The sequence below is a fragment of the Martes martes genome (genome assembly GCF_963455335.1).
Source record: "Martes martes genome assembly, chromosome: 8".
NCBI lineage: Eukaryota > Metazoa > Chordata > Mammalia > Carnivora > Mustelidae > Martes > Martes martes.
The window spans coordinates 76,657,530-76,672,461 of NC_137895.1; the positions used below are offsets into that span (position 1 = coordinate 76,657,530).

The following is a 14,932-nucleotide window of genomic DNA, read 5'->3' on the forward strand; positions in this document are numbered from 1 at the left end:
CATCGATTTTACCCACTCCCACACCCTGCCTGTGGCAGCCACCAGTCTGTTTCCTGTATCTAGAAGCTTGTTTGATTTTGTTTATTTTATTTTATTGTATTTTAGTTTCCATGTATAAGTGATACCATACAGTATTTGTCTCTGTCTGAGCGTTATGCCCACAAGGTCCATCTATGTTGTCACAAATGGCAGAATTTCCTTCTTATTTATGGCTGAATAATATTCCAGTGTGTGTGTGTGTGTGTATACACACACACACACACACACACACACATATACATACATATATACATACACACATACATACATATATATCGTATTTTCTTTATTCATTGATCCATTGATGGACATTTAGGTTGTTTCTACATTTTGGCTATTAGGAATAATGCTGCAATGAACATGGGGGTGCAGATAACTTTTAAAGATAATGATTTCATTTCCTTTAGGTATATACCCAGAAAGAAGTTCCATGGTAGTTCTGTTCTTGATTTTTTGAGGAACCTGCATGCTGTTTTCCATAGTGGTTGCAGCAATTTATATTCCACCAACAGCACACTAAGGTTCTTTTTCCTCCGCATTCTTGCCAGCACTTCTTACTTCTTGTCTTTTTGATGCTAGCCATTCTGGCGGGTGTGAGGTGATGTCTCCTGGTGGCTGTGTTGTGGCTCTAATTCCAGTTTCCTGAGTCCTGGTTGTTTCCATACAGTGGTCCTCCCCCTCCCCTGTCACTCTAGTTCTTTAGTGTTTCAAAGAAAAACATGAAAACAGAATCTAGAAGTGATTTGTGAATTTCATTACCAAAGATCAAAAGTTCTTTTCCCTTCGCTTGGCAGAAGGTCTGTTCCATTCATTGGTGGCCTGTGTTTATCTGTAACATGGTATAGCTCTGCAGTATCAAATTGGGTGAAGAATAGCTCCTGACTGCCAAATTTCTGTTCAGTTGGCACTTTTGGGATTTTCTGTCTTTTTTCAAGTTACAAAACATACCATACAGACAAAAGAGTCTGTCTCGTGCTTAGTCTAAAAATAAGTATTATTTTAATGTAATTTTATCTGTAGTTTGGATTATTTATCCTTTGCTTGGCTTAGATCTCAGTTGAACAGGTTTAAGTTTTTCTTGATAGAGCCATAGCGTGTCGTTCTACATTATGCACAATAAATATGATCTTTCAAGAGGACATATGTTAACTTGATCTGTATTATTTTGTTATTTTAAAACTTTCTCAGGTCTTTGACATTTTGAATTCAGCTGAGTTAATCTGTCTGATGAGGCATATATCAATACCTAAAAACTTTAGCGTTGAATGCATGGTCGCTACAAATCATAACAGCAAGAATGCAAGCATCTGGCTGGGCTGTGGGCACCGTGACAAAGGACAGCTCTTATTTCTTGACTTAAATACAGAAAAACAGACTTCTGAGGTAAATTCAAGTGCCCTTTAAGTTACAAATACTTTAAAAAATTTATTTTGTGGATGATGTTAAACCATGTATGAGTGTAAAAAGTTACTTTGGAAGAAATTAAGTGAAAGCAGTGTAGGAGTATTACTTAGTTTTCTGGTAGAACAAGAGAATTTACATGAAATTAAATGGTCTGTGTTTTGTTTTAAAAGCATAGTATATATGTGTGTCTTAGGTTAGGATCCCTAGAAATAGTCTGAGACAGAGTTTCTTATACAAGTGATTTAAGGAGAGAGTAACTTTTAAGGAAGTGAAGGAAGACAAAAAGAACAGGGGAAGAAATTCCAAAAAATGTAGTTTCTGAGGAAACTCGTCTTTAGTCATGAGGAATTCTGGGGTGTGAACAGGAGCACGTGATTGATCTCTCCAGGGAGCCAGTCTTTCATTCCCACATAGCAGTCGGTCATGACTGACAGAAGAAATCTGAACACAACTTTATAAAATGGATCAATAAATTGTATTAGCAAATATAAGATAAATTTTTAAACTTAAAAAATAACCCAATATTTTGACTGTTGCCTTGCTAAATAAATGTTATGCCTAATCATTATTCTTAAAGTTGAACAGTTCCCTCATCTTATTTTGACGGAGTGAGAAATAGTGATACCGAAAAGCAAATTTCAATTTTAATTCTAGTTTTCGATGCATTTTAGATGGGCAAAATTGTTTGCCAGTTAACTCATTTATTGTTGAGAGGTTAAGTAAAATTGTCATTGTTTTTAAAATTAAGAGCAAGAGAATAAAATGAGTTAAATGTCTGGATAACAGTATTTTCATTCTATTCAAATTCTAGTCACTGAAGTTTGAATCAAGTTCTTCAAACTGTGATTTTTTTTTTTTTTAAACAGGAAGTTATTGATAGTAGAATACTGTGCCTAGCTTTGGTGCCTCTTCCTGCGGAAAAGGAAAGCTGGATAGTGTGTGGGACACAGTCTGGCATGCTCCTGGTCGTCAATACAGAAGATGGGGATAAGAGACATAACCTTGGAAAGATGACCGATTCTGTGACTTGCTTGTATTGCAATCCCTTTCCCAAGCAAAGGTGCCATAGTGAATTTGATCTTTGGGAGAAAATTACAAATCTTTTAGATGACTGAATTGTGTGGAAAACTGTTATTACTTCAGCAAAAACTGCTCATTTTTAACATATTTCTATGCCCTACCGCTGGTGTTACTTCAGCTCTGGTCTATTTCCTTACCAGCCCTCACACCAGTTTATTTTTCTTTATAGGGTCTCTTCAGGGATGAGTTTTCCTTTATCCTTTTTTTTTTTTGAATATAAATAGCCTGTTATGTGCTGGTTTAAAACATATCAATTCACCATCAAATTGGAAAATATCCAATAAATGAATGCATAAGTTATTAGTAGGTGACTCAACCATTATTAGTTACGGGGATCTCATTTCCAAGGAGTTTATCCAAATGGCAGGATTGCAGTTGTGAGTAACAGGTTGATTGCTGTAATAGTTGGGGCAGGATGATTTCCCGGAGTCATTTAGATTATACCCCATGCATTGCTCTGGTTTAAATCAATACTGGAAAATAAATATTAGAAAAATGTGAAACTCAAGTTTTTGGCAGCTGATATATAAAGTCCACTGGCACTTTTGAAGTTGAAATTATTTGGATATCGTCAGAGAAAAATTTCATCAGGTGGCATTTAATTGGTCAGGAAGACTTTATTTAAGATTATTTCATTAAGGGACAGAGATTGAACTCAACTGTGCTGAAACAAAAAATGGGAGTGTTTTCAACACTGGGATGAACTAATGGAAAAATACTGGAGGACTTCTTGTGTGGAGGGGGGGGTCAATGTGATTAGGCCGTCTTTGTTTGCTAATTGTTGCTATTTTATTATTTTTATTTTTTATTATGTTCACTTAGCCAGCATATAGTACATCATAAGTTTTTGATGTAGTGTTCAAAGATTCATTAGTTGCATTATTGAAGTTAGGTTCCTACCGTTCCACAGAGACTGGGTGATACATTTCAAAAGGAAGCCTCCTAGTTCCCTGAGAGAGACGTGCCTGAGCCTTAAAACTGATAAGAGGCTGGGAGGACTTGTATCTCAAACCTGCAGAGAAAGAATTTACAGTTGTTAAGTTTTCTAAATACCCAAAGAAAAGAGAGGTCAGGGGTCCATAGTCACATAGAAACCTGTCTAAAGTTTAGTCAGCCTGAAGGGGAATGTTATAGCCATCTTGGTCAGTATCACCATTATTTTTATAACAATTTTGACATTTTTTCTTTCAGCAAGCAAAAAAACTTTCTTCTGGTGGGAACTGCTGATGGCAATTTAGCAATTTTTGAAGATAAAACTGTTAAGGTAAATGTTGAATCCGTTCTACATCAAAAAAATTTTCAAGTTTTTTGTTTTATGTATGCTTATTTCCACCCCTCTTTTAAGTGATGTAAACTCCCTAAGAGCAAGGGATCATAAATCTTGCTTTTCATCTTCTTATTTTCCTAAAGTCTTGCATAAAAATAGATCCTCTATAAATACTTGTTGACTGACTACATTTTATATGAATAAACTAAGGATAAAATGATAAATGAGATCTGATTTAAAATGTTAAAAGAAAGTAATTCTATTTTTATATAAAAGAAGTGATAATTCCCTAGAAATATATGTGGGAAAAAAATCTGGTTTGCCACGAACTTTTTCTTTCGTCTGGAAGAGACCATTTATCTTTCTGTCCTTCAGATTCTCATTTATCAGTAAAACACTTGTTCTTTCCTCCATGCAGGCATCTGTGATTCCATCTATTTATCCAACATCCTACCCATTTATACTCCTTATTATAAAAAAGCTGATTACCTAATGAGAGACAAACTAGTAGGGCGTAATCCCTGGGTTATTTCCTGTACAGAAATTGGTCTGCATTCCACTTGAATTGTGTTTTCATAAATCCTTTGAAAAATGTATCTTGAATTTTTATTTTAAGATCTCTAGCCGTTTACAATGGAAAAGTGGCTTTTAGAAAGCGCAGCAGATTTTACAGCCTTTCATTTCGCAGATACTCAGTTGGTTGAATGTGTTTCTCTTCTTGGCAAAGTGTAAAGGAGCCGCTCCTTTGAAGATACTAAATATAGGAAATGTCAGTACTCCACTGATGTGTTTGAGTGAATCGTTGAATTCAGCTGAAAAAAACATCATGTGGGGAGGATGTGGCACAAAACTTTTCTCATTTTCTGATGATTTCACCATTCAGAAGCTCATTGAGACAAAGACAAATCAGCTGTAAGTTATTTCTATCTATACAATTAATTTACCACTTTAAATTCATGTTTATTCCTTATGCTCGTATCAATAATGCTGTTGCCATCCAAGCAAAAACTTTTGAAATGCATTATTTATTTTTCTGTTAAAGACATCACCCAGCCTCATCACATTTGGGATAAAATATGAATAGCCATGATAATCTTAGTAGTACTAATCAATTTAAATTTTTAACAATTTCATTATTTCTGTATCAAATTAAACATGAATTCGATAGACAATAAACACAGTTTTTTACTTCATCTGTGGGTGTTACATATGCATTTTGGATAACTTCCATTAAGTGTTGATTGTAAGAAGCCTATATCTCCGGAATAAAGTCATGTCTAGGTTTGATAATTACACAAATGTCCTCTTTACAGCAAAGCTGGTGATAACCACTTTCAAGTGAAAATAAAATGAACTATAAACCTTGTCCCAATTTGTTGTTTCAAATTTTAGAGTTTTATTTTAATAAAATCATTGCACTTGGTTCTTATTTATTACATTTGCCAGGGAGAAACAGAATAGATTGGTGGATAACAGCATAAATCGTAGTTCAAATATTGGTTTTGCCATGTATTGAATATGGAAACTTGGGCAAGAACTTCTTAAATACCCAGTCTTCTCTAGCCTGAGAATTAGAATATGTCCTAACTCAAAGGGATGTTTGGAAGACTAGACAAAATATTAATATAAGGAGCTAACATAATGCCCAGCACTTGGAAAGCTCTCAGTAAATATTAGTTATGATTATTATTAGCTTTGAGTCACAAATCCCTATCTTGGAATATCCTGGTTTCTCAATCTCCATCCAGTTGCCCCAGACTGAAATTCCGGGAGTAATCCTTGACTCCTTTGTCCTTTATTTCCTTTGTCCACTTAACTCTCCTTCTAATTGACTCTCATAAACTTGTATTTCTCAGTTTTCCTACTGCTGCTTCCGCGGGCCGGCTGTCATCCATCATCGATGGCCATGTTAACAACAGCATCTTTCTAACCAGTTCTCAACCTCCTGTTCTGCTCCCTTCAGTCCATTCGCAACACTGCATACAGAGGGGCTCTTCTAATGTGCAAATCAATCTGAAATCAGTCTCTTGCTTGAAACCTACCCCCCCGCCCCTCCCCCTGTCACATGCGTCCCATTGTCTTTTACATGACGTTCAAATTTCTTAAGACTCTACAAGGCGCTCGCTTCCCTCTCTAAATTAATATTGTGCAGCCTCCTCGTCCTCTGAGCTTTAGCCAAACTGAAATCATCTCAGTTCTCAAAGACAGCCTGCTCCTTTCATCCCTGGCCTCTGAAGGTGGTTCTCCCTGTCTTGTATGATGACTGTGTTCCCTGCTGGTTTTAATTCAGATGTCACTTCCTCTGAGGGGTGGTCTTGGATTCCACCTGCTCAGGTTTGGTGCCTTGGGTTTGTTCTTCCATGGTAGCTCTCATTTCCCTTCACGGCAGCTCTCATTTCCCTTCACAACAGCCCTCACACGCTGTTTCAAAATGCTTCAAATGTTTCAAAATGCTTCAAATGTTTCAAAACTTCAAAAAGAAGTTTCAAAATGCTTTCTTAATAATACTAGACCCACTGGTTCTCAGCATTGGCCCCACTTAGAAACCACTAAGTAGCTGAAAATAACCTTCTGCCAGAGACTCACCTCAGACTAATTAAATCAAAAGAATGCATCGTGGGGTGGGGCCCACGGGTCAGTATTTTTCTTTTCAGGCTCTCAGGTGATTCTGAAGTAGAGTTGGGGTTCAGATACACTGCTGTGTATTGTAAATTCTTGTGGGTGAGAATTTTTGTTTTCTGTCCTGTTCACAGATTTGTTTCCTAGTGTGTGGTAAATGTTCGGATAAGTTTATTCTCATTCTGGAATTTACACTCTTAACCAGCCTAAACAAGCCTGAAAATATATTTTTTTAAAGATTTATTTATTTATTTGACAGACAGAGATCACAAGTAGGCAGAGAGGCAGGCAGAGAGAGAGGAAGAAGCAGGCTCCCTGATGAGCAGAGAGCCCGATGCGGGGCTCGATCCCACGACCCTGGGATCATGACCTGAGCCTAAGGCAGAGGCTTTAACCCACGGAGCCACCCAGGCACCCCAAGCCTGAAAATATTTAAAAAGAAGGGCTCCCAGTTTTTTTTTTAACTTATTTCATAGAGCATGTTATGAGATCATGGATATCGACCCCCTATAATTCCATGTAAGATTTGGAGTAGAAATGCTTTACCAGAGAGAAGCTCTCAAAGCTGTTCATCTCCCAAAAGAGATTTCATAGACACATGGAAATACTTTCTTCTCAGTTGCCTTGGTCTCTCTCCTGGCTAAGCAGTTACCACATCGCTAATTAGATGCTGCCTTATCCTCACTACCCTCCTTATTGTCATCGGTGCTCACTGATGGAGGCATGATGGGTAGTGAAGGATGATGTGGCTTCTGGAGCCACAGGCCTTCAAGGTCTTGTGTAGAGTCCTGCTTCTGTACCATGCCAGTCATGTGGCCTCCAGCAAGTTATTTAGCATTTGTAAGCTTTCTATAATTATAGACATCGAGATCTGTAATGTTTTCTAAGATTTTTATTGAGGATCAAATAGGATAACACACAAAAGTATTTTATAAATTCTAAAACTCTCTGGAATATTTGGACTAGTTTGAGCTGTCTTCAAGGATTGCCTAAAATGTAGTGGCTCTCTGGCAACACATATTTTTGCTTGCCTTGCCAGGACAAGAAAGACAGAGGAAAGAAATCTTCCTGCCCTATGATAAACTGAAGATTTTTTACACCCTGTGATACTTTGGCATCATTTATCTGATGGAATTGCAACTTTAACCATTTTTACTTTTTCGTGATTTTTCATTCCTCTGTTAGTTCATTCTTCATCCATCCATCCTTCTGTCCAGCCGCTTAACAAACTGCCTACTCTGTTAACCAGGCATTTTTCTAGATAGATACTCACCCGTCTATCTACTATATGTATCTACTAGATAGATAGGTACTTGGTGACTCTTTACTGGATTGGAGTTATATAGAAAATACATGGTCCTTATCCTTAAGAAATCACATTTACAATCTAGTGTCAGGGACACAGTAATTAATAAATACAATTTTACATTTAATAAGCTCTATAGTATTACAGCTAGTACTGGTGTGGGAAAGGGAATGACTGATGTATTTTGATAGGTCAGGGATGAATTCCAGAGGAGCTGACATTTAAGTTAAGCCTCAAGGGCTAGCTAGGAGCTTGCCATGAAGATAGGGCCTATGGTAGCCAATCTGTTTGCAAGAAATGAATAGTAGTGACACTTTCTCTTTCTCTCTAGGTTTTCTTATGCAGCTTTCAGTGATTCCAACATCATAGCAGTGGTGGTAGACACGGCTCTCTACGTTGCTAAGAAAAATAGCCCATTTGTGGAAGTACGGGATAAGAAAACTGAAAAACTCTGTGAACTAATAGACTGTGTGCACTTTTTAAAGTAAATTCATTTTTGAATTGTATTTTATTGTGGAAAGAATACAATGTTGACACTGACCCTCTTAACATATTTTTAGGTGTACAACATATTGTTGACTGTAGGCACGATGTCATTGGTTCTTTATTTTATGCTTGTATGAGCTGTCTTTACACTTTAGATCTCACAGAGAAAGGAAGTATGGCTAATTATACTCTGTTTCTGCCTCTAACTAGAAAACTAACAAAAACTCAGAAACCAAATTGTTAATGCTTTTTAGCACCATCTCTTAGCATCTAGCAAATTGCATTTGGAAAAAAAAAAGGAACATAATATATATGGTTTCTTCAAGGTATTACAAAGAATATTCTCTAATGAAAAAAAAGTACATTACTGAAAGTGATCATACTTGGTTCACGGCTGATGGTACATCTAGTTGTGTTATAGTATCGATGTTTATTACATTTTTTAAGGATTTTTATTTTTTATTTTAGAGGAAGAGAGAGAGGGGGAACAAGTGGAGGGGCAGAGGGAGAGAATCCAAGACTGACTCCTCGCTGAATGCAGAGCCCAACACAGGGCTTGACCTTATGACCGGGGATCATGACCTGAGCAGAAACCAGGCGTTGGTTGCTTAACCAGCTGAGCCACCAGGCAGCTCTCAAAGTTCACTACTTACAATTATCCTATAGGTGCAAGGATACTTTGCTCTAAAGATAAAGTTACAAAACAATTTTAAAAATGGGGGATAACCTACTGGACTGACCAGTGCACTAGCTACCTTAGGACAAAGGGTTAAGACCCCACCCGACAGCCAGTTCTTAGTCTGATCCAGGATGTTAGACATAAATCTCAGACTCTAAATCAAATACCTCTTTTGTGTGCTGCTGCTGGAAAATGGGACCTCAGCCAGCCTTATTTTCTAACCACTTTATATTTTTTCTTTTGTTTTGTTTTTACCATGTAGATTTTTTATTCTCTGGAGAACATTTAGATTATACCCTATATCTATAAACTGACACTTCAAATTTTACTTGCCTAGAATCTTTTCATTTTTCACTGGTTGGTAAGGAGATATATATTCTGAAATGCTGGGAATTCCCCTTACTTCTTGAAGGTCTTAAAGTATTAGCGTTCTTTTATTTCTGGACACTTCATTTTTGTCATGAATTATTCATTGGCTCAGGGAAGAATTTAGTGTTGGTATTGATATCTTTTACATGTAAATTACTAAAATTTAATTTTTCTTTATAACTTTTAGAATTCATGGAAAGCTTTTGATAATAACTTTCTATTTATATTGGGCAAATTTATTCTTTTTTAAAGCTGAATTACATAGGCTTGCTATTTATAAAAATTATATCCATTTAATGTACTTCAGAATTTCTTGAAGTTAAGGGGCTATTGTTATCTTTGATAATGTGTTTCAAGTAGAGAAGATACTTCAGCATTCTGTATTTTGCAAAACTAGTTTTGTAGAATTTTAATGGTATATAACGTATACTGCCATGTATTCATAATTCAAGATGCTATATGTAGTGTGTATATATAGGTATACATCTGTTTTCTCTTTTAATTGTTGATAAAATTATGAATGCATATTTTCTTTATGGTTTTAGGGAGGAAATGGTAAAAGTAAATGCAGAATCCAAACACAAACTATCTTACACTGGGAGAGTGAAAACCCTGTGCCTTCAGAAGAACACCGCTCTCTGGATAGGAACTGGAGGAGGCCATATTTTACTCCTTGATCTTTCAACTCGTCGAATTATACGTATAATTCAGAATTTCTGTGACTCTGTCAGAGTCATGATGACAGCACAGTTAGGTAAGTTTCTTTCCTTTAGATCTTTTCCCATATTGTTTGAGATTATAAAAATATGCTTTTATTTTTTATTTTTCTTTCACTTTCCAATGTCATTTGAAGTGTCTTGGAAGGTCACATAATGAAACAGGAATGGGAGACATTTTGAATGGGGACATTTAAAAAATGGAGAGAGTAGATGCTCCCAGTCCCACGGAGAATCAGGTTATTGCAGCCGAGCACTGAATTTGCATCTTTCTTTCTATACCTAAGGCAAAAAGAGGAAATAGATAATGTTAAATATTTTTAAATTTTAACCAAAGATATTAAAGCAAATGTTTATTTTGATCAGTTTATGCTTCCCACCCTTGTTAAATTTGGTTTTTCATTCTATAAGCAAATCTATATTCTTGTAACAATATATGCTGAACTCTGCAATGTGTGAGTATTGACAATCATGATGTTTTAAGCAAACTTTGTCTTTTCTTTCTCTTACTTTAAATACGAAGAAATCATAACAGCATGTGAATATATTTTCTACATAAATACATTCCATTGTTTTCTTTTAACCAATTATTTGGTTTAGAGAATAGTATTAGCATATATGCAAAGTTGATCTGAAAATAACAATGGGATGAAGTTCTGCAAAACTAGAGTTTATGTAACTAGTGAATGTGTTTGACAGGTGAAGAAAATAGTAAACTCCTCTAACAGGAATACATTAAGGAGGGACAAGTGTTTCTCCTTACTCTTACCCAGTTTTTATGAATGGATTTTGGAGCTGGACAGAAGGAATTAGACTAGATGCTGTGAGTGATTGGTTAGCTATCAGGATACATGTCCCCACAAGCAGAGCAGTAGGTCTCTAGTGGATTGTCTCTCTAGTTTTATTCTACCAAGTTTGTTCCAACCTCTCATTTAATTTGTATGTACTTTGGGACCCAAGTGGATGTTCCTTACTGACATTATGTGGGATTTCAGTGAGTTTAATTGATTTTTAAAATAAAGATAAATTTAAACAGACACTACAAGGTGCGGCAGGCACAATGTGGCTTCACCTCACCTTTCTGGCTTCTCTAGTTACCACATTCCTCTGTGCTTTCTGCTCTAGTATATTTTCAGTCCCTCTGAAATACCATGCTTCATACTGCCTAAAGGTTTTTCATGAGCTGTTTCGTTCTTTGCTTATTTAATTTAAGTTAATGTCGTTAACTAAGCCTAGAAGATAGACTAAATTAACTCTTTCTTCAAAATGGCAGTTCATGTCTCAAAGCCCCTGAGAAGTCAGTAAAGATGAGGTCAAACTTCTCTTTTTGGGGTCCTGGATCTTTTTCATTAATGTCAGTCTCCTCACTAGAACGTAAACTCCATGTGGGTTGGGTTTGCATATGTTTGCCCTTTTACTGCTACTGCTCAGCTAGGGCCTCTTAGTGAATGACTTGAGAAGAAAGTATCGTTCTGTGACAGACTCTCAGTATATCCATCCATCCAATTCTTTATCCAAATGTTTCACATTTGACTCTTGCCAAAGCACCTTCATGCACACGGTCTCATTTAATTATATAACTTGGGCTGTATAAATATTCAACCCAGTTTTCTTTTTTTTTTTTTTAAGATTTTATTTATTTATTTGACAGAGCGAGATCACAAGTACGTAGAGAGGCAGGCAGAGAGAGTGAGGGGGAAGCAGGCTCCCCGCCAAGCAGAGAGCCCAATGAGGGACTCGATCCCAGGACCCTGAGATCATGACCTGAGCCGAAGGCAGAGGCTTAACCCACTGAGCCACCCAGGCACCCTCAACCCAGTTTTCAAAGGTTAAATTGTTTTCTCAGATTGACACAATTCCTAGAAATTGTAGCAAGGAATAGATCACAAATTTTCTAACATTAAATAATTGCTAGTCTTGGAGCATTTTTATTTAATATAATTGATGTGTGTCTCCAAAAGTAGAATCAAAAAAGTAAGTTCCAAGGACATTTTAAAGTCCAGCTTGTTATATTGATTTAACAGAAGACTCATCTTTTTTTTTGAAGGAAGCCTTAAAAATGTCATGCTGGTTTTGGGGTATATCCGGAAAAGTACTGAAAGTTCACAACACCAAAAAGGTAATGTTTAATAAGATATGTATTTCAAACACAGTGCAGTGACATCAATGATTATAATTAATATTATGTGTGCTACACATTTATAACAAATATAACATATGCTATAATACTTTAATATTTTTGATGGTTAGCTTCTTTAGAGTGTAAATAATCTAAGCATAAATCTTCAAAATTAAGTTTCAGTGATTTAACTATGTTGAGTATTTTTTGAGATGAAGTAGAAATATCGAACACTGTAAAATGAGAACTAGCCCACATTGAAGCTAAATGTGGATATTTTGCCTTACAACTTACCAATATCCATATGAGATCTGATTTGAATAGTGTTGGAAAAAATAATTTCTTTCAGAAAATGAAATGTTAGATTATTAAAGGTCCACACTCTTTTTGACATGTAGTAATTTCTGTAAGATATTTAAAATATTTTCCAAATGGACTTTCTTATAAATAGCAGTAATTTAGTACATTGTTTTTAGCTGTATATATATATATATATATATATATATATATATATATATATATATATATTTGTCCAAGACAACTAAATATAAGTGAACAAAGTAGAAGTAAAATAAAAATGCCTTATGGCTGGTCTTTGAAACCTGGTTTCATTTTTTTTTTTCTTTTGTAGAAATACAATCTTGTTTGTCTGTCTGGGACATCAATCTTCCACATGAAGTGCAAAACTTAGAAAAACATATTGAAGTGAGAAAAGAATTAGCTGAAAAAATGAGAAGAGTATCTGTTGAATAAGAGAGATATTGGAGATCATTGTCTTTGGGAGGGAAAATTATTGTCTTGTAAATATTTCTTTAAAAATGTTTACATGTGAAAAGGGTACTTCCACTTTTTGAAATAGCTCATGAATATATATATATATGAAGGAATATTTATATATTTTATTTTAAATATAAATATGTGTAAAAATAATTATCAGTGAAAATATGTTTTGAAGAACTATTTAAAATATAACTTTATATTTCCTACACATCCTAATTAATTTTGTGAATTAAGTAATGAAAGGAAAAGTAAAACGTACATAATTGCAGGACTCATACTAAAATTTACAAAGTCATTAATTTTATTGTTGTCCATAAGGAAAGTAAACATTATTTAAAATTCTGCGCTTAAACAACACTGTTGTTTGATTACTTTCTAGGTGTTCTGCAAAGTAGAATAGAACTATTAGGACCGTTTCACATGTAATACATTCCTTCTTAGATTGCTTTTAAATGCAGTTATCGCATATGTTTATAAACCGTCAATGAATTTTCACTAATAAAGCCATTTATTGGGATGTGCGTTCTCTTCATTGCTGATTCAAACAATGCATTTCATGCAACTTCCTTCCATATGAAAGAAAGTGTCATGAAAAGTGCCGATGAGAAAATGTAACATATTGTTCTCATATCCAGGAAAGACACACTTTCCACACTTTCTTTTTTCCTATTTCACAATTCTAACTTTGAATGTGGATACCCTGAAATTTGTATAATTGGTGTAAATACAATGTTAAGTCTTTCAGTGATATTTTTTATGTTTTAATTTGGAATCTCAGTGGTAAACCAGACCGCTGGTTACTTATTCCTAATCTCTGCTGTAACACTTCTACCTATCTTCTTCCTAAATTTGTGACTCTGCAAATCCTGCATCGCTCAGGTAAAAAACCACATTTCCAGAATTAACAGGATTCCACAACTCCCATCAAGACCATGGGGGCAAGTTCCTAACACTTTAGCTTACTGAAGAAGAAAGGAGCATCAGGCTGTGATGGGTAAAAATGCTTGCTAATCTAATCTCTAAATTATACCTGTTATTTTAATATCTTCCTATTCATAATTTCAGACAATTCCCTGTGATAGGATAACCAGTCCATTTAATATTCTCAGAACTGACTGATGTTGTACTATAAGATGATTTTAAAAATAATGGAGGAGTTTATTCCTGTGATATTTCTCATTGTTACTTTGTATTTATTGCAATTTTTTACAAAGATAATTATGAAGAAATATGTAAATGAACATTGTATTTAAATGGACTAATAAACATATTCAAAGCATGTTTAAGAATTTTAAAACTTCGTGATGTTTTATTTTTCACATATAAGTCTACAGATAATCTGTCTAATGTGAAATTTTGTATTAATGTGTGTTTGGGATATATAGAAAATGCTAACTCAAGTTTTCTCTTGAGGGTTTATTTAATTTTCTATAGAACACATAATTTTCAGGATCCCAGGATAAAACCTGATAGGCCTGATATATTTCATATTCAAGTGTTCATGAAAATTTTCCTAAGAGGATTGTTCTACTCTTGAGTACTGAAAAAAAATGACTTAAAATTTTTTTATAAAAAAAATTGATAGGGGCACCTGGGTGGCTCAGTGGGTTAAGCCTCTGCCTTCGGCTCAGGTCATGATCCCAGAGTGCTGGGATCGAGCCCCACATCGGCTCTCTGCTCAGCAGGGAGCCTGCTTCTCCCTTCCTATCTGCCTGCCTCTCTGCCTACTTGTGATTTCTCTCTCTGTCAAATAAAAAATTAAATAACTTTAAAAAAAAATTGATAGTCATTTTAAGTTTTTCCTGGCTAGAAGCCTCAAATAAGCTACTAATCTTTATAAAAGCAAAAGCATTTATCTTAATAGAAAATATTTTGGGGAGGATGTTTAAATTTAAAAAGGAAGCCCCCGGAGTCTAATTCTGGAAAGCACTATGGATTATATGTGGACTACTTTAAGTAAAATTCATCTTACTTTTCATCAAGACTGTGATATAAATTGATGAAACAAGCAAAAGTAGCAAAATTTTTTTGAGAACTTTCCTAAATTGAAGATACTGAGGGTAGGTCA

At 35.2% G+C, this 14,932-nt stretch overlaps 1 protein-coding gene across 1 annotated transcript in view; it reads left to right on the forward strand.

The window, feature by feature from the left end:
- Positions 1–12,837, forward strand: part of LRRK2 (leucine rich repeat kinase 2) — a gene marked incomplete at its 3' end in the record, with an annotated part of 131,436 nt that extends 118,599 nt beyond the window's left edge. The window contains exons 44-51 of the mRNA XM_080811639.1: positions 1,228–1,422; positions 2,310–2,503; positions 3,715–3,787; positions 4,518–4,702; positions 8,047–8,199; positions 9,795–10,003; positions 12,013–12,084; positions 12,716–12,837. Coding sequence (XP_080667765.1) covers positions 1,228–1,422; positions 2,310–2,503; positions 3,715–3,787; positions 4,518–4,702; positions 8,047–8,199; positions 9,795–10,003; positions 12,013–12,084; positions 12,716–12,837 — 1,203 coding nt within the window. The remainder of the gene's footprint in view (positions 1–1,227; positions 1,423–2,309; positions 2,504–3,714; positions 3,788–4,517; positions 4,703–8,046; positions 8,200–9,794; positions 10,004–12,012; positions 12,085–12,715) is intronic.
- Between the last annotated feature and the right edge of the window lie 2,095 nt (positions 12,838–14,932).